We start from the raw sequence: 26,214 nt of genomic DNA, 5'->3' as shown, positions 1-26,214 counted from the left end.
TTTGATTATATTATTATTGTTATGACCTATCCACTACCATCTAGGCTGCAGTAGCTATCGAGTTGTATGTAATACTATGAAATGATGTAAATAAGTTATTGTATTTGAATATTACTTTCAGTATTCACTTTTCAATTATTATCAATGGGTAAGATGACGAGTATATTAGGGATCCCGACTGTGCGCGACTTGTGTTTTTTTTTGTGCGGAAACAAGGCAACATTATAAATTACCAGTATTGTGCATTCTTAAATGCCGAAAAATGTTTGGCTACAGCAATGGAACGTTTTGGAAGAACAAAGACGATTCACAAATGAGACCCTGTAATTACAACCTGATGCGTATAATTCATGCGTTTTTTGTGGTCTGCAGCACGTGTGTGTGGTGATCGTTGAATTTGACAATGGCACAGTAAATTAACCCTTTGCGGTCGTTTGTCTGCTCTCAGCCACCACAGCAAAGAATTCGTGACCGGAATGAAACGCTGCAGAAGCAGCAGAAAGAAGCGTTATTTCTATTTATAATTTATTCTGCGGTAAATGAGATGGTGGCGAAGCCCCCATTTAACGAGGACAAGGAATCGAGGCGGCCCAAGTCGCCAATATGACGCGATCCGAGTCGATCGCCGACCCGTCGTCAGAAGCAAAGGGTTAATATAAAAACGTCCAGTTGATTGATTGATTCTTCCTAGCATTGGGGCCAATTAAAAGACAAAATACGCTATAAGGCGTCGTGCACAAATTAGGTTACGCATGAAAAGGGGAGGGGGTGATTTGAGGTTTTGTTACTTAATGTGACATAGAGAGGAGAGGAGGGGCACCACTTGTGATGTTCCGTCTATTTCGCATCAGAAGTGGTGCTCAAGGAACAACAAAAGCTTCATAGGCAAGGATGCCAATCTTCCTGATTTTTCGGAATTTCTCAGACTTATTGCCATGTTCCCTGATAATCTGACAAGCACTCAATTGTACTTTTTCTTAATGCTCTATCGGATAGGAGCTAGGCCGTATTTACCGATTTGAAGGTTTTTTTTTCTGAATAATTCACTTTTATTTGTTCAAATATGGTCCACAGCCGAAGCTAATTCGGTTAAGGTGAAGGTGGAAGGAAGCCACAAATGGCTGCCACAATGGCGCTCATTTCTTTCATCTCCCTCTCTTACCCCTCGACCGAAAATCAATAATTTTGCGAAACAGTGTGAAGAAAATTATCGTTTTCGCACACTTCCCATCAAATAATATCAACCAAAGTCGAATCGATTACTCACAATATATTAAATTTTCATCTGCCGTCGCACTGTATAGTGAAAAACGTCGGAAAACTCGAGTTAGTGCTCTGAAAATTAAATTTTCATTTTTCAGTTTTCTGTAATGGTTTTGTTTGTGAAAGCATCGTTATTTTTTCGATACTGATGCCAAACAACTTCATCGAAACAGCTATAAAAACCACTCAATAAAATGTTATTCCTGAGTCATAGTTTTTCATGTCATGAAAATCAATAAAATAAAATTGTGTTGATATTAATACAATTATTATTTTTACGTTTAATGGGTCTATAATGTAAGTTTTAACAACTTTAACATTGGCTAATAAAATTATATTGCAGACCTCGGAACACTGCCACGGCTGCCTATGCTTTCAAAAATAGTAAACGGAAAAGTATTACATTCAATCAAAATGCCTCGGCCAACGAAGAGAAGGGTTAAGGCTCTCCAACGTGAATATGTGAAAACAATACGATCAACGAAGGAAAATATTAAGGAATTATCAACATCGAGTTACTGTGCGGAAGAACTTGTTAATAACAAAAGAGCCCCAATTCGCATGTGTTATAAATTTGCTCATGTTACGCACGCATAATCAGAATTTTACTTCATATGCAAATATACCTTCTTTATATATTTATATTTGTAATTGGTCATTGGAACATATCGTTCATACATTTTACTTTAGTATTGAATTGTTATTTTTTCAAATGTATTCTAATACTCGTGTCAGTGAAGCGCCACACAGTCTGATTAGTGAATTGATCTATTTACGTACAAAAATCAACACAAACGATACAAATTGCTCTTCTCTCACAAACACTATTACCCCATTTTTACACGTGGTTTTACCTATACTACTACAATGACTAGCTTCCACCTTCACCTTGAGAGCAGCGGATGGGAAAAATGCAGATCATTCTAGCTTGGTCCACCGCAGAAAAACTTTATCATCAAGATGATTGTGTCAGTTGCAGTGTCTTAGAATATCAACAAATATTCACGAGTAACGAATATGATTTTGTTTCAGTGTAAATGACTTTTTCTCAGCTTGAAACATACTGCCCTCATTATATTGATGACTATAACAAACGAGTTCATTTTGTTCATATCGCTGATGCATGAACAAATTTGCTGTAACGAATGAATGTGGTATTGAGTGGGGTTCAAATCTTCGCAGTTATTTATATTTTGAATATCAAACGCAACAAATTGATATTCATCACATTCGAAGCGATATTCGTTCTGGCAGTGAATTTGAGTCAAAACTCAAAAATGAAAATTTTGTCAGGCTGGACCTTATTAGAGATAAAAACGCCAGAATTCAATGAAACAATTGCTTCTAGACTCGATGGTCCAATGGATTATGATATATCTTCTTTTGTCTGTGTAGGTTGAGAAGGACTTATACAGCAGTACAATAAAAGTCTGAACTAAATAAAAACCAACCGCACACAGCAGCCTAAGGTTGTATGTATACAACAGCTGATATTCATTCGGCTAAAATGAAATTCAATTCTGACGTGATCAATATTCAAGACGAAAATGACACTGGGTGTAAAAATAAACTTCAAAACATATTGAAGAACAAAAGTTCATTTGTCCATATTCACTGTCTGTCATTTTGATTTTCGTTTGGAATATATAGGTTTTCGATGCAACCTAGCCCGAAATTGCATTTGAGCTTAGCGAAGATGATTTGTTTCAACACTGGTCAGTTGTATGGTATATATTTGATAGCTGTAAAATGAAAATATGTTTTATTCTAAATATATTTATATGTAGAAATGAAATGTACGATGAATTGTGGTAATGTAATTGTGTATTGTAAAAATTGCGAGACTGAATTGTGGAATTGCTGTGAAGTGAATGATAGTAAACTGATAGCCACCCTCCGGTGTTGTTTTGATTCATCTGCCTTCGATTTATGCGAGAAATGAAAGGATCAATGAAATTGGTGTGGTGTTTTTCCGTCGTCACTTATCGCGTTGCATCAGGGTGTATTTTGGACAATAGTTATTGCGCATGGATCTCTTCGTTTGGTCAGCATGGAGTGTGATGTTGGCACCTGTTAGGTGGCTATCGAAAAGGCCATGTAGCCAACAGGATTACTTTCTAGTCGAATTGTCGAATCAGCCGAATCGGACTCGTAGTTTTGTTTTGACCGTGTGTGGAAGCGGGCGTGTCCGCGGATTTTAGAAAAATGGAAAAAGAGTAATATCGGTGTTCGGTGATTCGATTCTCGTTTTTGGAAGGGAAATCGTGCAGCGAAATCAAAGAGCGCTTGGATGCTGTATACGGTGACTCTTCTTCTATGGCGACCGTCAAAAATTGATTTAACGAGTTTCAACGTGGTCGCACGTCGGTTTTTGATGAACCACGCCCAGGTACCCCGAAAACTGCTACCACGGAGGATAACGTGACAAAAATCCACGATCTCGTATTGACAGACCGCCGATTGAAGGTGCGCGAGATAGCTGAAAAAGTAGACATCTCAAAAGACCGCGTGGGTCATATGCTGCATGAAAATTTAGGCATAAGAAAACTGTCCGCGCGATGGGTGCCGCGTTTGCTCACTCCGGTCAACAAGCGCAACCGTAAGATCACTTCAGAGCAGTGTTTGACGTTGTTTTAGCACAATCCGACGGAGTGCGTGGCCATCGACGAAACATGAATCCACTGGTACACACCAGAGACCAAGGAACAGTCGAAACAGTGGACTTTATCCGGCGAACGTGCTCCGAAGAAGGCGAAGACTGTCCTATCGGCCGGAAAATTGAAGACCACCGTTTTTTGGGATTCACAAGGTGTGATTTACATCGACTACCTGGAGAAGGGCAAAACGGTCACAGAGCTCTACTATGCCGAACTATTGGGCCGATTCGGCGCCGAATTGCAGAAAAAACGGCCCCATTGGGCGAAGAAAAAAGTGCTCTTCCACCATGACAATGCACCGGTTCACATTACGAATTGCAATACGAAATGCTGCCCCATTAACCGTATTCTCCAGATTTGGCACCGAAGGTTTTTTTTTGTTTCCAAACTTGAAAAAGTCACTCGCCGGGCAGAAATTGGAATCGAATGAGGAGGTCATCGCCGCCATGGAGACCTAACTTTGCAGACCTCGAGAAAACGTATTTTTCAGATGGATTAAAGAAGTTGGAGCTGGGTCAAGTGTATCAAGCTAAAGGAGACTATTTTGAGAAATAAATCGCCACTTCCAAAATTTTTGTTTTGACGTAGGACTACGTCTTTCATTTCTATACCGGGGTGTAAAATCAAAGTTTCGAAAACGAAAGCGTTACGCCGGAGACCGAGATTTTGAGTGTTAATAGCTCTTAAACAACTGAACGAAATGGTATGATAAACACTTCATTCGAAAGATAAAATGTCTACGCGTTCTATACTTGTTACTTTCTGATCCAAAAACTTGTTTCAATAGTCTTAAATTTGCTTTCAAAACAGGCTATTGAAATCACCAATCGGTATATAAGCGAGCGTCGCTCGGAAATCCACTCAGTTCTAATTGAACAGCGATTGGAGCATGTTGTCGCTGTTGTGGTGAAGCTCTTCATTTATCATAAGCGCGGATGAACGGTGTCACCAAGAGCCTGTTTGTGCACCTTAGGCCAGAAGAGAATCCATCAGGAGGAGAGTGATGCCACAAACGGTTCCCCGGGAAGATCTCGAAGCAGCCGCTACACACACACACACACATACACGCCCGGAATTCTTTCCATTTGGATGCCATTCAGCATCGAGAAAGATCCGGAAAATAATCTGCCAGTTCCTCTAGGAATTTAAAAATACATTCATGTAAAAGAGTTTATTTGAATGTTTTCTATCCATATGACCAAATATGTTTCAATCAAGTGCTATTAACAGGTGGTTATCGAGTTAGCATAAACCACTGGTGGACTTCCAGTATCGAGGAAAATGTGGAAATATCTAATCGTTACTGAATATAATCTGCCAGTTCCTCTGGGAATTTAAAAATACATTCATGTGAAAGAGTTTATTTTAATGTTTTCTATCCATGTAACACTGTGACCAAATATATTTGGTTTTGTGATTTTTCAATCAATCGCAATTAACAGGATAGCTTCTGAAGATTATTCTTCCCCATCAGTAGGATATTTCCGTATCCAATATTGGATGCATAAAACCTTGGGCCTACAACGTAACGCTCTCGTTTTCGAAGTTCCCCAAATATTCATTCATTCAGAATGAATTCAGATTCAACTTCAAACAAATGATCTCTAAATCAACGATAGTCCTACGTCACCCTTGCGGTTATACCATAGATATAACCCACTTCCTGTTTTTTTGTAGGCTAAGTACTTATCGGAGTGCCCTCGTAAGTATATTTGGGAACTGGGGCCGACACTGATATTGGGCAAACGCTCTTGATGCGCGCTGAATGGAAAGCTCAGCAAGAAAAAATCGGGGCTTAACGAGTTAAAGGTGTTATATCTCGAGAACGGTTAGTCCTAGGATAAAACGTTATAAAACGTATGTCGACATGAGAAACTCTATGTCGACAATTGTCAAACTGTTAAAAAAATGGTTTTTCAAATCTTGAACGAGAATTGTGTATGAAAAAAAATTATATTATAACGACGGGATTTGTTAGAAGTACTAGGAAATTCATAGTAAGAGGAAATTGTGAAGGGTCAATTAGAAGATCAATCAATGAATAGTTCTGCGATTGGACCCATGAACGTTCGCTTAGTAAGAAGACGTGATTGTTTAAAAATATTGAAAACAAAAAATCCATTTTGGGCGGGATGAAGTTTGCCGGGTCAGCTAGTTTCCAATAATATCGATTTAAAAACATTTTATTCTGACCTGGGCAGACGTCTGATTTTTTTACGCTGATATTTTCAATACTTATTAAAAGCTAAAATAATTATGAAAAGTTTCCAAACAACTTTGACTTTTTGCACAGATTATGTTGTCGTAACGTTGCTGAAGGGGGAGGGGGGTTTGTCTTGCGTTACTTATTTGTTGCGTGGGGAGAGGGGTTGTTGATCCAAAATCCGCATTTTTAGCGTTACGTGATTTGTGTAACCACGCCTAAGTTGTTTGAAGATTTGTTGGTAAAGACAACAACGATGATTATAAATATATCGACTTTGGAAATGAGAACGACTAAATTTGAATGGAATCAGCTCCAAGTATCAACTACAACGACCACCACATCTCTTTCTGTTTCTCCCAAATGAAGAACCAGGTTGTAGCGCTTTAAGCAATGAATGCGACGATGCGGTCTTGTTCGAAAATATACAATCGATCTTTATCTGCCGCCTTACCTTCCTTTTTTGCTCATTCGCGTGTTATATAAATAAGGGCGCTGGAGATGAATACATCTCAACAATCTATTGGACCTTCTATTTATAGAATCTCTCACTTCGTTTCAGGCTGGGTATTCTCCTGTGGTTACAGCTGTTTTATCAGCGGCATTCACTGGTTTGTTAATCCTTTGGGTTCATAAATAGCAATTCGACTGTATACTGTATATATGTTCATAATGTTCTACCATAGTAATGCGGTCAATGTGACCAAGCAATCAATCCAACAGGAAGAGTAAGTTAGCTACTAGTGACATATGTTTCATGAGAATTATTATCATCAATTTCCACTGTAAAACCTTTCTCCTAGACATCGTTTCTCTGTGTGTAGATGTAAATTCGAAAAAGGATTTTTGTTGTTGCTCTGATTCTTCTCTGCAAATTACACCGTAACTTGCACATTCTGTACGGCGGTTGAATATTCGGTTTTTGATGGCACAAGGTAAAATGCTGGATAAATCTCCGCTCCACACGGACATTTCGTGGCTAAAGAATAAAATGGAGAACAAAGTCAGAACGCTTATTTAACGCACAGTACATATGGTTGTTAGCTTACCCATCACCCAATTGAAGCTCCCCAATTTCACGGTACACTTGGGACAGTACAACCGACCCTGCGTATTGTGGAAAATGTCCGTCATCCATGCGAGTGGCTCCGTGAAGTATATTTTACTACACACCCCATCTTTTTCGGACGAACGATTGCTGTGGTCACTCCCGATCGAATTCCGTCTCATCTGTTCGGTAATGTAGGACAAAGATTCCTTGCCGGAGGCCACATTCGTGCTCGACTCCACGTCTCTCGTGGGGCCCACCGTTGCTTCACTGTCGGCGGGCGCATCTGTAGGGAATTTTTTCTCATCTAAAGCCTCGATCTCATCCCGTTCGTCCGCGCTGTCGATGCCCCCACATGCCAGATCACCGAACGATTCGTACTTGGCGGGAGATTGGCCCGGCGGTTTAGGCTTGTGCGTTAGGAGATTACTCTTAGTAGCCACTACTCGGCGACACTTACGGCAGCGATAAACAATTGGTTCGGGTGTTTCTTGCGTAACGGCCGGATCAGGCTTCACAACATCCATGCAGTTTACCGGAAGGCGTTTCGCTGGAAAAAGTGAAAACTCTTTCAACACTCGTCACGATTGATTGATGTCAAACAAAGGAAATGCGTTACCCATACCCTGCCAATCACTTTTTGTCCAACTCACCGCATTGCGGAAATTAAATAGAGGGCTACAAAGCAACGTTCCGTTACCGGAAACTTTCGTTACCGTCGTACAGAATGACAGAAGCTAGCGTATTGAAACGAAACCATGCAAAATTATTCTTCCCCGATAGCTTTCCGTTTACTTACCTTTCCGCACATTGTCCGCCGCCAGCTTCAAGCGAAACAATTTATACTTCTCATTCAGCGGATCGATTCGGTAGTTCATAATGCCGAACAGTTTGAGCTGATTGATGAAACCCGGATTAGGCATCACGAATCGCCGTTTGGACTTCACACGGTGCAGAGCGGCCTCGTAGCCCAGCTTGTATTTGTCCATCAGATACGCAATCACAATGGTGGCACTACGACTGACACCAAAATAGCTGAAATTGAAGAGAATGACGTTTTTTTTATTTTTACTAACGCACGCACTAACATCGGCTGGTTTGCGAAAACAAAAAGTTTAACTGAGTCTACTGTAGTGTGAAATCAGTAAATTTTTGGCCCTATCATATTCTGGGACAAATCGAGGAGCCACACTTCCACTACTCTTTTCTTTAAAGTAGCCCTCAACAAATAATAGTCCCCCTCGATGGTGAATTCTTACCAGTTAACTAAATATGAACCGGAATTTGCCAACAAATTGCAAACTGTCGATGTGACCCTCATCATTAGGAGTGGTACACAAATTACGTAACGCTAAAATTCGGTTTTCGGACCACTCCCCCCTCCCCCTGTGTAACAATAAGTAACGCAAGAAAAATAGCACTCGTCCTTAAGTTAAAATATTTTGTGCAAAAGGTCAAAGTCGTTTAAAAAAATGTCAATATTCTTGCTTTTATGAAGCAAAAATTAGGTAAAATAACAAAGTAAAAATCAGAAATCTGTCATAGTAGGAATCAAATATTCATACGGAAGTCACTTAAAAAGTATTTCAATAAGGAAGTCACAAGAAAGAACAAGAATTTCGAACGAAGAGAGACGGAGAGCTAATACTCACATGGTGCTTTCAAACCATCTGGCGTTTAGCTGAGAGACATGAGCTGGCATGGATTGATGTTGATTTATACATAAAATAAGTAAAAAAAACTTTTTAAGTTAATCAGTTTAATTATGATTAAACATAAAAATGTACTAAAAGCTAGAAAATATTTAGGCAAGTAGCAGTTAGCAGTTATCACACCTCTCTTTCATTAGTCTAGGGCATTGATAAGACTAAAATAAAATCGTGGGACATATGATGAAGTCGCTAATTGTGGATAATGGAAATCCAACGTGCCCCACGATTTTATTTGGAGGAGAGGTGTGATAACTGCTAACTGCTACTTGCGTAATTATTTTCTAGCTTTTAGTACATGGTTGTTTGATCACAATTAAACCGTTTAACTTAAAAAGTTTTTTTTTTACTTTTTTTATTTTCTAGTTTTTAGTACATTATCTCTTTCATTAGAATATTTCTCTACAATAAAACCATTGTACTGTATTCTATCAGTCAAATAATTTCATTTGATACCGATATTGAGTGGATTGCAGAAAATACATAGTGTGTTCTCCAAGTCAAATTCGTTCGTTTGATACACATATCTCAATCATCCTTTTTTTGAGACGATATGGAATCAGCTATTTTGTAGCGGCGGCCAAATTAGATTTTTCAAGATAAGCAGTTTTATAATGACAGCAGAGATAAAGGTGTTTCATAAATTCGGTCAGTTCCTATTGGTCAAATTTCTATTAATTTTGGACAACCCTACAGACATACAAACATACATACAAACAGTTCAAGCTAAATAAAACCGTTTAGTAAAATAATTTGCTATTTTGTAGCCATCTTAGATTTGGATTTTTCATGATCTGCTGTGGTCTACTATTCAAGCCCTTTTATTTGATACCCATATTAATCGGGATTTGAAGAAATATGTGATCCGCCATTTTGTAGCGGCCGCCATCTTGAATTTTCAAGATCATGAAATACGCAGTTTTATTATGACTACAGAGATAAAGGTGTGTTCCAAATTTCAGATCAATCGGTCAACAGAAAGGGGGTCAAATTTCTATTAGTGTAGGTCAACGCTACAGACAAACACGTTACAAACATACAAACATACAAACAGATTACAGGACAAGCTAAATAAAATAGTTTAGAAAGTAACTACCAGGGCCCGGAATCTTCGAAGATGAAAAATTAACATCCACTCTCCTCTCAGTAGCTTCGCTTTGACTAGGACCACTTCGGCATTCGCCGTCAACATAATTTGAATAGACTAGAAAATGAGTTGACGAGCGTTGAGAGCGAGGATGACTTATTGACTGTTCTAGTCAATGGTTATTCTAATTGACGTGACTAATGAATACAAATCTGCCTCTTCATCCAACATTCCTCTTCCCCTTGAAATGAATCTTGTTACCCGCGTACACAGTCTTATTTTGACGTCCATATAAAGTGAAACGAAAACTTGATTTCTGAGGCAAAAAAAGAAGTTACACCATTAATTGACGGTTTATTGTTTACCCACCGTGAAATCAACCCAACGAACTTAGACAGTTATCAGGAATGCCATAAAGGTCCTCGCGTTAGTATTAGTAAATAGCGTACAGTTTGGGAGGAATTCGAAAACAAAATTGTAATCCACTTTGTCTCCGAACTCAATTTTGCGAAAAAAAACATACAGAAGAACGGGTTTATATCAACAAAATTCACAAATTTGTCAGTTGTTCTGAACACAACACTGCGCTAGGATTGGGCGATCTCGAAATGATTTCCCGAAGACCGATCTTTTCCATTCCGATTTCCGATTTTTTAGATCGATCTTTTTGACTTGAAAAAATCGAGAAAATCGATTCATCCGATTTTCGATTTTTTCGATCTTAGAAAAACTTTTTGTAGATCTGTTTTTCAGTATACATTGATTTTAATTTCATCAATGACTATCTAACAAATTTTGACGTAGGACTACGTCTTTCATTTCTATACCTAAATGTAAGTTCAAAGTTTCGAAAACTGAAGCGTAACGCCAGAGAACGAGATTTTGAGCGTTAATAGCTCCTAAACAACTGAACTAAATGGTATGATAAACACTTCATTCGAAAGACAAAATATCTACGCGTTATATGCTTGTTAGTTTTTGATACAAAAAACTTGTTTCAATAACCTTGAAATTGCTTGCAAAACAAGCTATTGAAATCACCAATAGGTATATAAGCGAGCGCCACCCGGAAATCCACTCAGCTATAATTGAACAACGATTGGAGCATGTTGTAGCTATTGTGGTGAAGCTAACTTCGTTCATCATCAAAGCGTTGATGAACGGTGCCTGTTTGTGCACCTTAGGCCAGAAGGGAATCCGCCAGGAGGAGAGCCACTGAAAAGGCGACCAAGAAAGTACCAGCATCGAAAATTGGTTCCTCTTGAGGCATCGGAGCAGCTGCCACACACACACATACACGTGCGCAACTCTTTTCGATTGGTTGTTATCGAGAAGAATCCGGAAAGATGTAATTGTTGCTGAAATATAATCTGCCAATTCCCCTTGGAATTGGAAAATACATTCAAGCGAAAGAGTTTATTTTAATGTTTCCTATCCATATAATACTGCGACCAAATACATTTGGTTTTGTGATTTTTCAATCAAGTGCAATTGGCGTGAAAGCTTCTGAAGATTATTCTTCCCTGTTAGTAGAATATTTTCGTATAAAATATTGGATGCGCGCCCAACAGGAAATGTTTCGCATCGCGAAAATCATATGATTTTCAATTGATTATTGCTCATTCGTTGAAAGTTTCAAGTTCATTCGCTTCTAGTTTGCCTTCAAAATTGCCATCGTAAACCACACCTTCTCTCGATTCAATCACGGCATCACGGCAAAAGCATACTTAAGCGATATTCTAGTGGTGAAACGCATTAATTTTTCATGAGGACACCGACTGGACAACTTCGTTGCGGAACGAGCTGGACGGCGAGAGATCGACTGATTCATTACCTGACCTAACCTGAAACTCATTCAGTTTGTTTCGAACTGTGAGGGATCGCAGAAAAACCGATCCATCAGGAGGAGAATGCGCATCGAAAAACGGTTTCGCTTGAGGCATCGGAGCAGTCACCACACACACATACACACACACACACACATATTTTACATAGATCTTGTTATGACTTTATTTATACCAATTGTTTCTTTTCAGATCCGCACATGGGCTCACCAATCAAACCATCCGGCAACCTCTCATTTCAGGACCACATAACATCAAACCGGTTCTTTTCAGGACCACTTCACAACTTTGAAAGAATTCAATTGAAGTTTTCTAAATATATATGATAATTGTATACATATACTCATCCGCTCACAGATTTACAAGAAAAACTTTCACCAATCTTGCAATTTATTCATTCATCCATTCATTGAGAATTGATTCAGATGCAACTTCAAACAAATGATCACTAAATCGACGATAGTCCTACGTTACCCTTGCGGTTATACCACAGATATAACCCACTTCCTGTTTTTTATTTTTTACTTTGCTAGGGTATCTTCAGTGACGAAAATAAGTTCAATTTAGATGGTCCTGATGATTTCAACGGGTACTGGCGTGATTTACAGAAGTAGGAACAGTATTTTTCAACCAGGAACTTTGGTGAAAATTCGTGCATGGTTTGGGCGGAATTCTGTGCTACCGGAAAACTCACGATAGCTTTCACATCCTTCAAAATGAATAGCACGGATTACATACATGTTCTGGAACCCTCTCTCCTACCGTTTTTGCGTAGATTTGCGTCGCAAAAAATTCACATTCCAACAAGACAATGCTGCTATTCATACCAGCAAGCAAACTAAGCAATGGATTAAGGACCAAAAACTTGATTTATTGGAATGGCCGGCTCGCTCTCCAGACCTAAATCCTGTTGAAAATCTTTGGGGAATCCTAGTACGCAGAAGTCACGCTGAGGGAAAGCAGTACACCATGGTTGATGAACTCAAGGCCGCAATTTCGGAGGCATGGGAAAATATCGAGAAATCCGTTCTGCAGAATTAATATAATAGTATGCCAACACGAATTTTCCAGGTTATTAACAGAAATGGCAAAGGTACCAATTATTGAAATGTAAATCTGCTGATTGTTCTGTATTTTTCATTGATAGTACTTATGAATTTGGGAGTGGTCTTATAGAAACTGGACAGCTGAAATTACCATATTTAATCCCAGTAAATGAACAAACGACTCTTTCGAACGAAATTGATGTTAAATAAACTTCATTCTAAGCATTTAACAATGTATGGAAGTATTTTGTTGAAAAACTAACTGTTTGTGCTACAACGACAAATATTCGAGGTGGTCTTATAGAAGTTGAACAGAGTGTAGAAAATTTACAGAATAGAAGTGATCCAGATAATGCTAATGGAATTCTTTGGTGATTTTAGGAATTGTGAATTCCAGGAAACTCGTGGACCAAAGGGGAAAATGGAGGAAATCTTTCCATCACAAAAGAAAGTAATTTTCGGATTATTGAACAATATCAATAGCGTTTCAAATAATTCCTTTAGATGATCAATCCAAAAACGTGTAGTCGTACATTAACCGCAAGAGCGCTTCACCCTACTGTTGAATTAAACTCATTCTGCTATGGACCAGCCCCGAAACAATACAACGAAATTCTCTGTGGTTCTTGGATCAGTAGGCAATCAGATGAATGCGGCATAGAGAATGCAATATATATGTATAGCATGTTTACTTATTTCTTATATGAAATTCGCATGTGACTAACAATGTACCAGAAGAAAATTAGATGAACGGTGCTAGGAACGGGAATTATAAAACACAATAGCGCGCTGCCGATTAACGAACGACAATACACAACAATGCTGCAGTACTCACCAGTGCACGAGAACGTTCCTTTCCTCTGCGAGGCTTTCTCTAATGAATTTGTTCGTATCCTCAAAATGTCTGATTAAATCTTCTCTTGGCACATCGGAAGCTGCGCACGGTAACAAGCACTATTAAGTGAAACCCTCTCATTCGCGGAAGTATAAATTCATTTACCTTGAATGTATTTCGTCCTAAGGCTTGGATTCTCCGTAATATGGGTTGGCAGCGGGCACGAATCAATTGTGAGCACACTCCGTATCGCGAGTTTCTCCAGCGTGGGTAAATCAGCCGCTGCGGTGACGTTACCTAGCCACAGCCCCGGTTCTATCTCGTCCAGATTGACCGGTCCACCGGAGATATCATCCCGCGTCAGACGATAAACCACATTCGAGTCCATCGGTTTCTCCCGTGGAACACTTCCTTTCGGCACATGGCCAAGAACCTTCTTCACCACAATTTCGCCCTCTGTCATCTTGAAGGTTCCGTCTTCGTTGTACCGAGTGCTGTTGGGTTGACCTATCTTGAGGCCGTTTAGTTTGTTCGCTTGATCGAAGACTTCCGCTGCCGACGAGCAGCCGCTTGCGACTGAGGCAAAAAGCGAACCCCAACACGTCGGCGATGAACAAGCGCGTGCTGCAAGGAAGTAGTGCTTCACGAGGAGGATGAATATTCCACCCCACTCGGGTCGTCAGCGGTGGCGCGCTTTGTGGCTCTTTTGTATACAGCGAGATGGGGATGAGCACCTTGAATGTTCGTCTGTTGCACTGTACTTCCGGCGGAGGAATGCTGAATGGAATGGAAAAGACTGGCAAGCATGGTTATAAAAGTTTAGCCGTAACGAAAAGAATTTGTTTCTTTTACTACGTGGAAGACGTGAGATTATAGTATTATATATAAGGCTCTGGATTCAAAGTTCATGTTGAATTCATGTATCATTCTCGATTTACGATGACCTTAAGAAAGTTGGGAACAATAATTACGCTGGAATAATTATACTCGCATACTCCGTTTTGAAAACAGACAACATTAACACGTGTCAATTACCTGAACAATCGTCGCTGAAGCTTCTTACTTTATAATGCACCATATATTTGTGGTTCCTGCGCTATTCATTGGACATCTATCATTACAGAGTTTCATTCGAATGAGCTTTCAAGTCAATTTTTGTAACCGATGGCAAACGATTGATTTTCGTTAGTCTAATAAATTCAAACGATCGCTGTCTGAACAAAGATCCTCACAATGTATAAAAATTTGTAAATTTAGCCCCCCAAACCCGGATACAGGATGAAAAATATTCTTCTTAGCAGAAAGCATTTCACGATTTCCTTGCCCAATCCCGGATTGCCGCTTGATATCCCGCAAGCCATAAGCTTCCCACAACCATCCGGCTTCATTTTGTTCTTCTTCATCGACAGGCGGTCAAATTTCTTTCGCCACCATTAAATCGAGTTAAGTGCAATTGTTGTAGTTCTCTTTGATGTTCTAAGTTGAAACTTTTGGATATTGGGTTCAATTCCCAATCATTCAAGGAACTTCCCGTGTTGGAAATTTTCGTGACATGCCTTGCAAAAAAACTTTGGGCCTGAAGTTGAGACTATTGAGACATTGTTTTTTCGCAGTTTTTTCCCTTTTTGTAATGTTATACAGTAATCGTTCGCTAACTGATCCTGATATAACTGGTCTGCTATTTAACTGGGCGAACGTAAACTGGTCCTTGGACCAGTTAAAAAGCAGAATTTCGTAAACAATCGACGCCATATTCGAATGAAAGATTTGCTGAGGGGCATTCGAATGTAACTTGAAATATTATGAAAATTGACATTAATTTCGCATTACAGAAACAGTATTTGAATTACAGAAAAATAATATCCTCAAATTATATTTCATACCTGTTGTCGCACTCAATGGCAAACTTCCACTGGAATCCTTTTGTTTGTCCAATTTCATGATCAACGTGAATCAAACAATTCATTGAAGTTCCCCTCAATTTTATTTGACGTTTAACATGCCGGACCAGTTAAAACGCAAATGTCGATAACTGGTCTTACCTTTTCGCCCAGTTAGTGAATGTTTACTGTATTAATAAATATTTCTGCCTGCAACAGATCCAGTTCGCTTTGATTTTTTATAATACTGGTTTCTTGATATGTTTGAAAGTAAATATTATCTATATGATGAATCGTCCTGCTCAAACCTTTGTAGGGCTATGAGGTGGGCTATCATCATCTTTTTTTATTGTTTTCCCACATAATATTATTCTGTCAGTCTATTCACTGGTGATCAGTCTTCCATGTTTCACAAAAAAACACTGCGTCCGGAATAAACATGTCCACGCTGCTGTTCGCAGTTTTGTGTTTAAATACAAACATGATTTTTTACGTAGAACTACGTCTTTCATTAAGGGTGCCAAATCAGAAAACAGGTCACGTTTTTATGAAATAAAGTTAACGTTAATAACTATGTTTGCCGCGAACGGGTTTTGGCGATTTACATACCAAACGAATCAGAAATTCCGTAAGATTTGTTTAATATGCTATACATTAAAATCCCCTGGTTTGTAAATGGTTAAAATTCATGAAAACTTCAAGCGTTTCCATTTTCCCATACATTTGTTCTGTCCATTTGTGTGCTTTCCCGAACAGAGCTGTCAATAACGAGCAACTTATCGACGACCAACGGAGGGGAAATCGTAGGATTCAAAGTCTCCGCGAACAAAGGAAAAGTAGAAGAATGAAGGGGAATACCTGCCTAGAGTATAAACAGTGGATCTCGCTGAGGCAAACTTTCATTCGGCATCGGACTGTTGAGCAATCCAGTTCACTTTGCTTTCGCTGCGCTTCGATCTAAGATTGGACCCCACCAGTGGTAATCCAACTTGGATTACGTGTGTTTTCTTTCCGCGCCATAATTGGACGCTTCGCCTAGTGTGTGATGAGCAAGGAGAAGAGGTGGCAGGCTCGAGCCCTGCAAAAAACGAACGCATTGCCAGGGGCAATAAAATTTCGAGGCAAGCGTCATCTAATGATGCACGCGATGTCGGGGCAGCGAAAAGCGCTCACACTGAACCGAGCCTTCGCGAGTGTGACACCGCACCGAACAACAGCGAAGTAGGCGATTTCGGCACGTCGATCGAAAATGTAAACGCCGTTATCCAGGCAGCAACCAAAATCAAGTTCCCCCCGCTGGTGGTGAAGGCGGTCGCTCTTGACAAATTCATCAGCGAAATCGCATCGATGGGTGTTACAGCAGACTACAAGCTGTGTGGCATAATTCAGTCTTTTTCCAAGCAGTTAACATTGTTTGTTTTCCGTCATCATAAGGGCTTCGTTGGTGCCTTTGAGAATGCATCAATGCATTAAACTGACGTTATGGCGAAGCATGCGTTAAGCGTGTGCGCCAAAAAATTATTTGGGGAATACCAAGCATCTTGAATGTCTTACTGGAATGTTATAAGTTATTTGGGTTCGCGTGCCAGTCGCAAAACTGCCTTCAACTAGAATTGCATTTGCGCTAATATTGATCATAATGAAGCATTGCTACTGTTTTCGAGGTTGTTATTAACAAAAAGAGTTTATTTCGCTTGTTTAGTCACCAAGAAAGTAAATGTCGTTCTGGAATTTTGTATGTGATTAGGTTCCGCTTGCCAGTAGCAAAACTTCCTCCACTAAGGGTGACAGCTGCACTTCCCTCGAGCATGAGAAAGTAATGCAACTTTTTTGGAGGCCAGTAATATTAACAGAAGCGTTCCTTTTGAGAATAGCGCAAAATGATGAGAGGTGTTTATATTCCTGGTAGTTTCAAGCCACCAATGTATGGCTCTCTATGCATGCTATGGCGAACGCTTGTTTGGCGCTTGGTTTACTTTGTACGAACGATGCCTAGAGGTGCGATTCCTTTGAGGCAATACTAAATAACATGTAGCATGATATTTGATACTTGCAAGTATTGTCATTGTTATTGTTTCCATGCGGTACCAAAGATATATTGATGTAGTTATGAGATGTGGAATAATGGTGCTAGTGCAACATGTATATAATCGAATGTAGCCGAGTCTATGTCAATTGCGAACAAGACCACCGGAATAGCGTTCGAGGTAAATTTTCAATGCATTGACATGAAATAAATTGCGACATACGATCAGCTAGTGTATTGTTTTGCGAGGACAAGAATGAATCATCAATCAATGATCGTCAACTGATTCTACAATGAAAAAACCATTTCAGAAATTATTCTACTAAGCAGTTGTTTCTAAAATTTCACAGCATTATAGAATAATATCCGAAGGTATAAAAAAGCGACTTATATAAAATAACAGCGTAGTCCTACGTCAACAATGCGGTCGTATCTTGGACACAACCTCCTATAATTTTTCGTACCTATGTTTGAAAATGTGACATGTTTGTATTCATAGTATGTTTGGACATACGATGTTAATTATTATTTTAATTATTTAGTGCGCGCATCAATTTATATATTGAATTCATGTAACATTCGCTATTATTAGCTTTTGAACAAATACTAAAAGTGCAATAAATTTTGATTACAGCATTTCTATAATTTTAATCGAATATAAAGTACCAGAATTATTCAGCAGTGAGATGTTAGGCGTGACGCTAACCACTCGATCACGGAAGCAACAATTTTGACCGGTTCTTTGAATGTTTACAAATGGCTAAGGCTAGGCGCAAATTGAGACGCCTATGGCGCGATATAGCGCCTGTCTTTGTGGCTAATGGAAACAGATGGAACGGCGCATATTGGTCAGATGACGCGAGATGGAGGAGCGCTCGTGAGACACGACTCGCTCGACGCTGTGTCTGAGCCACAGTTTCTCGTGCTGCTCATGCTGGTTGTGTTGGTTGTGTTGGTGAACAATCATATAGCGCCGTGAGTCTGATACTGTATGGTTGTACCGGTCGGAAGGTTGTGTTAGTAAATAAATATATCGCACAACTCTGTGTGAATCGGACATTGTATGCGAGTGGCATGTTATTTACACCAAACTGCGACTCAATATGCGCTCCACCACGCTACGTTAGTGGCACGTATGAGTCGTGTTGGTAGTCTCGCGTTCGCTTACGAGCGCTATACGCTTCTCAATTTGCGCCTAGCCTAATACTGCTTGTTCGCGACGAACGCGACCCGAGCTTTAAAACAAGCGAAGAAGGAGAGAAGAAAATATGATGCAGTCGCACACACACATAGCATATGTAGAGTAGTGAAAGTGTAGCTTTTAGTTTTTTCCTTCATTCAGTTTGTGATAGCATCGAGAAATTAATGGCTTGCTACGGCGACTGATATGTCTCTATGCGCAGTATATCTGTCAATGAAGCTAATCTTTCCTCCAACACCCATTTAGAATGGTATAAATATATTAGGGAGAGTATCGAGATACAGATCATAGATTAAAGGAGGGTTGATTGTAATTCTTTAACATATCGTCATCGCAAAAGCTAGTCATGAATATGGTACAGATTTTTCCATAATTATTTTGCAGGTGACAATTGTTTTCAACTCAACTGATTTTATGCGTTTGATGCAAAAAATTTTCAGAAACATTACCCTGCAAAATTAATTTTTCGGAATTTGTTTTTTTTAACGCCCGAACTTGGACCGCCCTAATCAAACTTTCATAAAAATATCAAGTATATATGTAAACTTTCCTGGAAACATGCATCTAGAACAAATTTTTTGGTATTTATTTATTTATTTATTTGCCCAGCATTTGTACGACGTCGTCCGCTATGCAGTCGGTTTCTCAGACTTCAATTGGCAACATGCACGCAACAAAATTCTCATAGAAAGCTTCTTTATATCCAGAGAATGTTTTCTTTGCACGAAACCAAGGATTATTTAATCAGACTTGCAAAATGTGCATGAACTCATAACCTCTTAGTTCATGCAATTATTGTAATGCGAACTAAATTTCAAGTTCATTTCTGTAAAAAAGTATTCTACGAAGAAATGTTTTAGGATGAATAATTTCTTTCCGTGCAGACTGCTGGTGGTTATAAACCACCTTTATTGTGCTACCTGCGCATGTAGGGTAACTCGGGGTGAGTTGGACATACGGGGTGATTTGGACCTCCCCTTTATCTCAAAAAGTACGGCTGAACTTGCTTTTTTATAATGCCATTTCCCTTTATTGTTGAACCGTATGTACCTAACATTAAAAAACTTTGGTAAAATTCTACATGTGGAAGGAAACGGTAGCATGAACACAGCAAGCAATTTCATTGTCGAAAAATGTGAGTTTTCCGATCGTGATTTTAAGGTTTTTCTCGCTAATTAAACAAACTTTCGTGCATAGTGCAGAAAATTTCTGTCCGCCTACAGAAGTGGAACAATTTGATGCAGCGAAACTGTAAGTTTTATAACAATAAATGAAATTAATTGCATTTTAATTTTTGCATGTTGTGTGGGGTGACATGGACACGTTTCTGTGGGGTGAATTGGTCCTACAGGTTTCAGGCTTTTCTTTGGTCTAATTGATGCCAGATGTCGCTGAATTACAAAAAGAGGACAGACAACGTTGGAAGAAGGAGGAGCTTGAAAGAGCAACGCAGGCCATCAAGAACGGATTTTCTTTGACCAAGCATCGAAAGTGTTTGAAAGTGAATAGATCCATACACAATTCGAGATGGTCTCAATCCAATTTTTCTGGTCTGGAATCTGGCCAAGACACCTGATATCGATCCCAGAACACTGTTACTGATTGTAACATCATCCCAAAATACTTTCCATTAACCTAATTATGTTTTTTCGATGAAACACACACTGGACTAATTCACCCCACAGACGGTCCAAATTACCCCGCATCAAATTTTTATTGTCTAAAAATCATCTCTTTTATTATATGATATATTTGGTAATTTGAATCTTGATATAATGACTAAACATTATTGATTGAAAGAAAACACGTGTAGCTAAGTGTACAATGTGACATTTTTTGACGTAGAACTACGTCTTTCATTAAGGGTGCCAAATCAGAAAACAGGTCACGTTTTTATGAAATAAAGTTAACGTTAATAACTATTTTTGCCGCGAACGGATTTTGGCGATTTACATTCCAAACGAATCGGAAATCCCCTAAGATTTATTTGATATGTTATACATTTTAATCCCATAGTCTGTAGATGGTTTAAATTAATAAAAATTTAAAGCATTCCCATTTCCTTATACATTTGTTCTTTCTGTTGTGTGCTTTCCCGAACAGAGCTATCAATAACGAGCAACTTATCGACGAGCAACGAAGCGGAAATCGTAAGATGTAAAGTCTCCGTGGACAAAGGAAAAGAAGAAGAACGAAGGGGAATATTTGCCTAGAGTATAAACAGTTGATATCGCTGAGGCAAACTCATTCTGCGTAAGGACACCGACTGAACAACACCGTTACTGGGCGAGCTGGACGGCGAGGGATCGAATGCCTTTCTCAAGGCAATGGGAGTAGAGGAGTAAAATTATGGATAAAGTAAAGTTTTCCAAGGGCCGTTTTGAAGGTTACAGACGAATGAACTGAAAAAGTTTAAAGTATCAAGCAAGGAAGGAAGGTAAACTTTCAGTATCGTTCTGTATTCAAAGCAATGAATATCCCTTGTTCTTCCTTGCTTTGCGTCATCACATGTTTTCGTTTCGGATTGGTTTTGCAAATTATGCAGTCGTAGTGATAAATATAAACAAGGAGCGGAGATAGCGGGAGGGAAATATTTACGCTAAAGTATTGGTAATGAATCTCTGCTGAGGCAAATATTCAGCCTTTTTCCAAGCAGTTAACATTTGTTTGTTTTTTGTCATCAATGCATTGAACTGACGCTATGGTAAAGCAGGTGTTAAGGTTGAGCACCAAAAAATTATTTGGGGGAAACCAAGTTATTCAATAAGTTATATTAAGTTATTAATTTATTTGGGCTCGCGTGCCAGTGGCAAAACTGCTTTCAACTAGGATTGCATTTGAGCTAATCTTGATCATAATGAAGCAGTACTACTCTTTTCGAGGTTGTTGAGATTTACAGATAGAGTTTATTTAGTTCATTCAGTCAAGAAGAAAGTAAATGTCGTTCTGAAATGTTGTATGTGATTTGGTTTCGCTTGCCAGTAGCAAAACTTTCTCCACTAAGGATGACAGCTGCGCTTATCTCGAGCATGTATTGTTCTGCGAGCACAGGAATGAATCATCGAATAATTATCGTCAAATGATTCTACAATAGAAAAAAACACATTTCAGGGCGACCAAACTGGTAGAATGGTTATTTCGACATTTTCGTAGCATTATAAAATAATATAGTTATAAACAAGCGACTTGAATTAAACTACAGCGTTGTTCTACGTCAACAATGCGGTCGTGTCTTGAACACAACCTCCTATAGTTTTTATCTAGACCGTATTGGTTTGGAAATATGAGGCGATTTGCTGAGGGGGTCCGAATTCCCCCCATTTCTCCTACATCGAAACTAAGCTAGATCGGACCACGTATGTCAATTAATAATTTGTCATTAGATTTAATCACTCCATATTTATTTTTTACCACATCATAAGCTAACAATATCTGGCAGGGAAAATTGTTGTGAAGAGTTTCAGAATGTTACTCTAAAAAATACCAAATAAAATCTTGAAAATCTGGGAAATATTGGATAAATTGAAGGGAAATATGTTTTTCTACGAATATATTAATTTATTCTGTTTATAGATTGATTTGCCATTTTACCATAAATAGATTGACACTTGAACAACGCAAATTGTTCACCACGGACACTTATCGCCCATTTTACGGCCGAAATAATTGTCCATCAGAGCAATTAATTCAACTTACCGACCTTTATTCCCGTTTGCGCTTCACGGTGAAATGAAATGAACGGCACGCCACTTAACTACGTTTTACGAGTTAGTGAAGCGTCAAAAATAATAATAGGTTTTTTAGGCAGAATGAAAACTTTTCAAATAGAAATTGTGCATGAAAATTAATTTCCCGGTATGAAATTGGTGTCAATGGAAAATTTCTGAAAGTTTCTGAAATTATTTTTTCATAATGATAAGTTTCAGTGGAAAACTTATTTCGTATCTAGATGTCGCGCCGTACCATTTGTCATCGCGAATACACTTCATTTCGTTTTCACTATAAAGTAGAAACAAAGATAAGACCCACCATGTATTGTTTGATCGCCACTTTTGCAGGGTGCCGACTCAAAAAAAATCCTGATTTTCCAATAATTTTTCAGAAAAAAATCCAGTTGTAGACAAGACTTCAAATTGTCTTCTAGTTCTGTACTGCCGTAATCTCGCAAAGTGACGCAAGCGCCAAAATTGACATTTTACTTTTTCTTGTTATAGATCGATAAAGAATACCAAATCCTTTCAAACAACTGTGAAGTTTTACAGAAATGTGAAAAAATGATTCCGTAAAAGCTTGAAAACGGAGTTATACAAGCGCCATTTCTACTGTGATGTGGCGCAAGCGCCATTTCTCCTATTTTTTTTTATCCAAGATATATATTTTTATTAAGGCTCATACGGCGTCAACCTGACGGGACCGGGAGTTCAATATTTCGACAATGTTTGCCTTATAACTATGTTAGTAATATGTAACCGATTACTCGCGGTTGGCTCGAGGTTAGTATTACAAGTGTTTTCGTAATTGTGATGTTGCTGTCTTCAATGCTCTGTACCAGTGCCCGACACGGGATACTTCCTATTGGGATGCAGCTGACCATTAATCAGCAACGCACCCCTAGTCTGTACCCCTTATCTAGCGTGGTGCATCTTCTCGACTCGAGGAATCCAGGATAGAATGGTCACTAGCCGGCGCAAACGTCAGCTCGTGTAGAGTTGTCATGAGCGGTACAACCTTTGGCTCTTGTTGAATGATCAGTGGACTGCACAACCTTTGGCCCGTGTATCTGTAAAGAGTGTGTGTATGTATTGCCGCGACTAAGTAAAAGTTTATAGATCGGATAGGAGGGATATGAAACAGGGACACAACGAAGGAAACATCATTATACGTTGACATCGGCGTTTCTGAGGAACAGGTATAGATGAAGCAGAAGATCAGGATCACGGCTACCTAAGATATCCCGGACGGGGATATCCGATTGTCTGCCTTTTGCTCTCAGTGCTCTAGAGAGCTGAGAGCGAGCAGCATGGAACCGGATACACGACCAGACAATATGCTCGATGTCGTGGTAGCCATCGCCACAATCACAAAGATTGTTTGCTGCGAGCCCAATGCGATAGAGATGCGCGTTTAGGTTGTAGTGATTGGACATAAGCCGAGATATCACGCGAATGAAATCACGACCTACATTCAATCCCTTAAACCAAGCTTTCGTCGAAACCTTAGGGATAATCGTGTGTAACCAGCGACCGAACTCATCTTCACTCCACATGCGCTGCCAACTAACGAGTGTGTCCTGACGAGGAATGTGAAAAAAATCATTATAAGCAATTTGACTTTCAAAAAGTGTGCCTTCTGAAGCGCCCCACTTTAGCTAGCGAGTCCGCTTTCTCATTTCCCGGAATCGAGCAATGAGAGTGAACTCATGCTAAAGTAATCTTGAATAATTTTTCGACCAAAACACTCAATAGATGTCTTATTGACGTAGGACTACGTCTTTCATTTCTATACCGGGGTGTAAAATCAAAGTTTCGAAAACGAAAGCGTTACGCTTGACACCGAGATTTTGAGTGTTAATAGCTCCTAAACAACTGAACGAAATGGTATGATAAACACTTCATTCGAAAGATAAAATGTCTACGCGTTCTATACTTGTTACTTTCTGATCCAAAAACTTGTTTCAATAGTCTTAAATTTGCTTTCAAAACAGGCTATTGAAATCACCAATCGGTATATAAGCGAGCGCCGCTCGGAAATCCACTCAGTTCTAATTGAACAGCGATTGGAGCATGTTGTCGCTGTTATGGTGAAGCTCTTCATTCATCATGAAAGCGCGGATGAACGGTGTCACCAAGAGCCTGTTTGTGCACCTTAGGCCAGAAGGGAATCCATTAGGAGGAGAGTGATGCCACAAACGGTTCCCCGGGAAGATCTCGAAGCAGCCGCTACACACACACATACACACACATACACGCGCGGAATTCTTTCCGTTTGGCATTCTTTGTGTGGACACCGACTGGACAACATCGTTGCTGGACGAGCTGGACGGCGAGGGATCGAGTGCCTTTCTCAAGGCAAGAGGGTGGAGGTGGTAGCGCTGGATTAAATAGAGTAGAGTTTTCAAAAGGCTTTTCTCAAGGCTAGAGACGAATGAACTGCAAAAGTTTAAAGTCTCTCTAATACAAGACCTTCCTTCCTTCCCTCCCGTTTGGATGCCATTCAGCATCGAGAAAGATCCGGAAAATAATCTGCCAGTTCCTCTAGGAATTTAAAAATTCATTCATGTGAAAGAGTTTATTTGAATGTTTTCTATCCATGTAACACTGTGACCAAATATGTTTCAATCAAGTGCTATTAACAGATGGTTATCGAGTTAGCATAAACCACTGGTGGGCTTCCAGTATCGAGGAAAATGTGGAGATATCTAATCGTTACTGAAAATAATCGTCAGTTCCTCTGGGAATTTAAAAATACATTCATGTGAAAGAGTTTATTTTGATGTTTTCTATCCATGTAACACTGTGACCAAATACATTTGGTTTTGTGATTTTTCAATCAATCGCAATTAACAGGATAGCTTCTAAAGATTATTCTTCTCCATCAGTAGGATATTTCCGTATCCAATATTGTATGCGCCCGCAATCGATTATTGCTCAGTCGCCGAAAGTTCCGAGCTCAGAGAGTTCATTTCCCTCTAGTTTGCCTTCCAAATTGCCATCGTAAACCACACCTTCGCTCGATTCAATCACGCACCAAAAGCATACTTAAGCGATATTCTGATGGTGAGACGCATTCATTTTTCGTGAGGTCATCGACAAGACAACATCGTTGCTGAGGGTGCTGGATGGCGAAGGATCGAGATCTGCCCTGAAACGCAAGCAGTTTATTTGAAACTGTGAGGAGCACAGAGAAGCCGATCCTTCAGGAGAAGAGAAAGTGACCATCGAAGCAGCCGCTACACACACACATACACGCACGGAATTCTTTCCGTTTGGATGCCATTCAGCATCGAGAATGATCCGGTAAATAATCTGCCAGTTCCTCTAGGAATTTAAAAATACATTCATGTGAAAGAGTTTATTTGAATGTTTTCTATCCATGTAACACTGTGACCAAATATGTTTCAATCAAGTGATATTAACAGGTGGTTATCGAGTTAGCGTAAACCACTGGTGGGCTTCCAGTATCGAGGAAACTGTGGAAATATCTAATTGTTACTGAAAATAATCTGTCAGTTCCTCTGGGAATTTAAAAATACATTCATGTGAAAGAATTTATTTTGATGTTTTCTATCCATGTATTACTGTGATCAAATATGTTTCAATCAAGTGCTTTTAACAGATGGTTATCGAGTTAGCATAAACCACTGGTGGGCTTCCAGTATCGAGGAAAATGTGGAGATATCTAATCGTTACTGAAAA

At 39.3% G+C, this 26,214-nt stretch overlaps 1 protein-coding gene across 2 annotated transcripts in view; it reads right to left on the bottom strand.

Moving 5' to 3' along the window:
• Positions 1-971: 971 nt before the first annotated feature.
• Positions 972-26,214, bottom strand: part of LOC129775619 (dual specificity protein phosphatase MPK-4) — a 31,099-nt gene continuing 5,856 nt past the window's right edge. The window contains exons 2-6 of one of the 2 annotated variants that reach the window (XM_055780573.1): positions 13,858-14,469; positions 13,693-13,792; positions 7,971-8,206; positions 7,173-7,721; positions 972-7,102 (exon numbers count right to left, since the gene is read on the bottom strand). In XM_055780573.1, the coding sequence (XP_055636548.1) occupies positions 6,999-7,102; positions 7,173-7,721; positions 7,971-8,206; positions 13,693-13,792; positions 13,858-14,155 (1,287 nt within the window). In that variant the 5' untranslated portion in view covers positions 14,156-14,469 and the 3' untranslated portion in view covers positions 972-6,998. Of the gene's footprint in view, positions 7,103-7,172; positions 7,722-7,970; positions 8,207-13,692; positions 13,793-13,857; positions 14,489-26,214 lie in introns of both variants that reach the window. The other variant, XM_055780572.1, reaches the window with a different exon arrangement.

The sequence above is a fragment of the Toxorhynchites rutilus genome, chromosome 3 (assembly GCF_029784135.1).
Source record: "Toxorhynchites rutilus septentrionalis strain SRP chromosome 3, ASM2978413v1, whole genome shotgun sequence".
Taxonomy (NCBI): Eukaryota; Metazoa; Arthropoda; class Insecta; order Diptera; family Culicidae; genus Toxorhynchites; species Toxorhynchites rutilus.
Note: the sequence above shows the minus strand (reverse complement) of the source record. Positions and strands in the feature narration are given on the sequence as shown.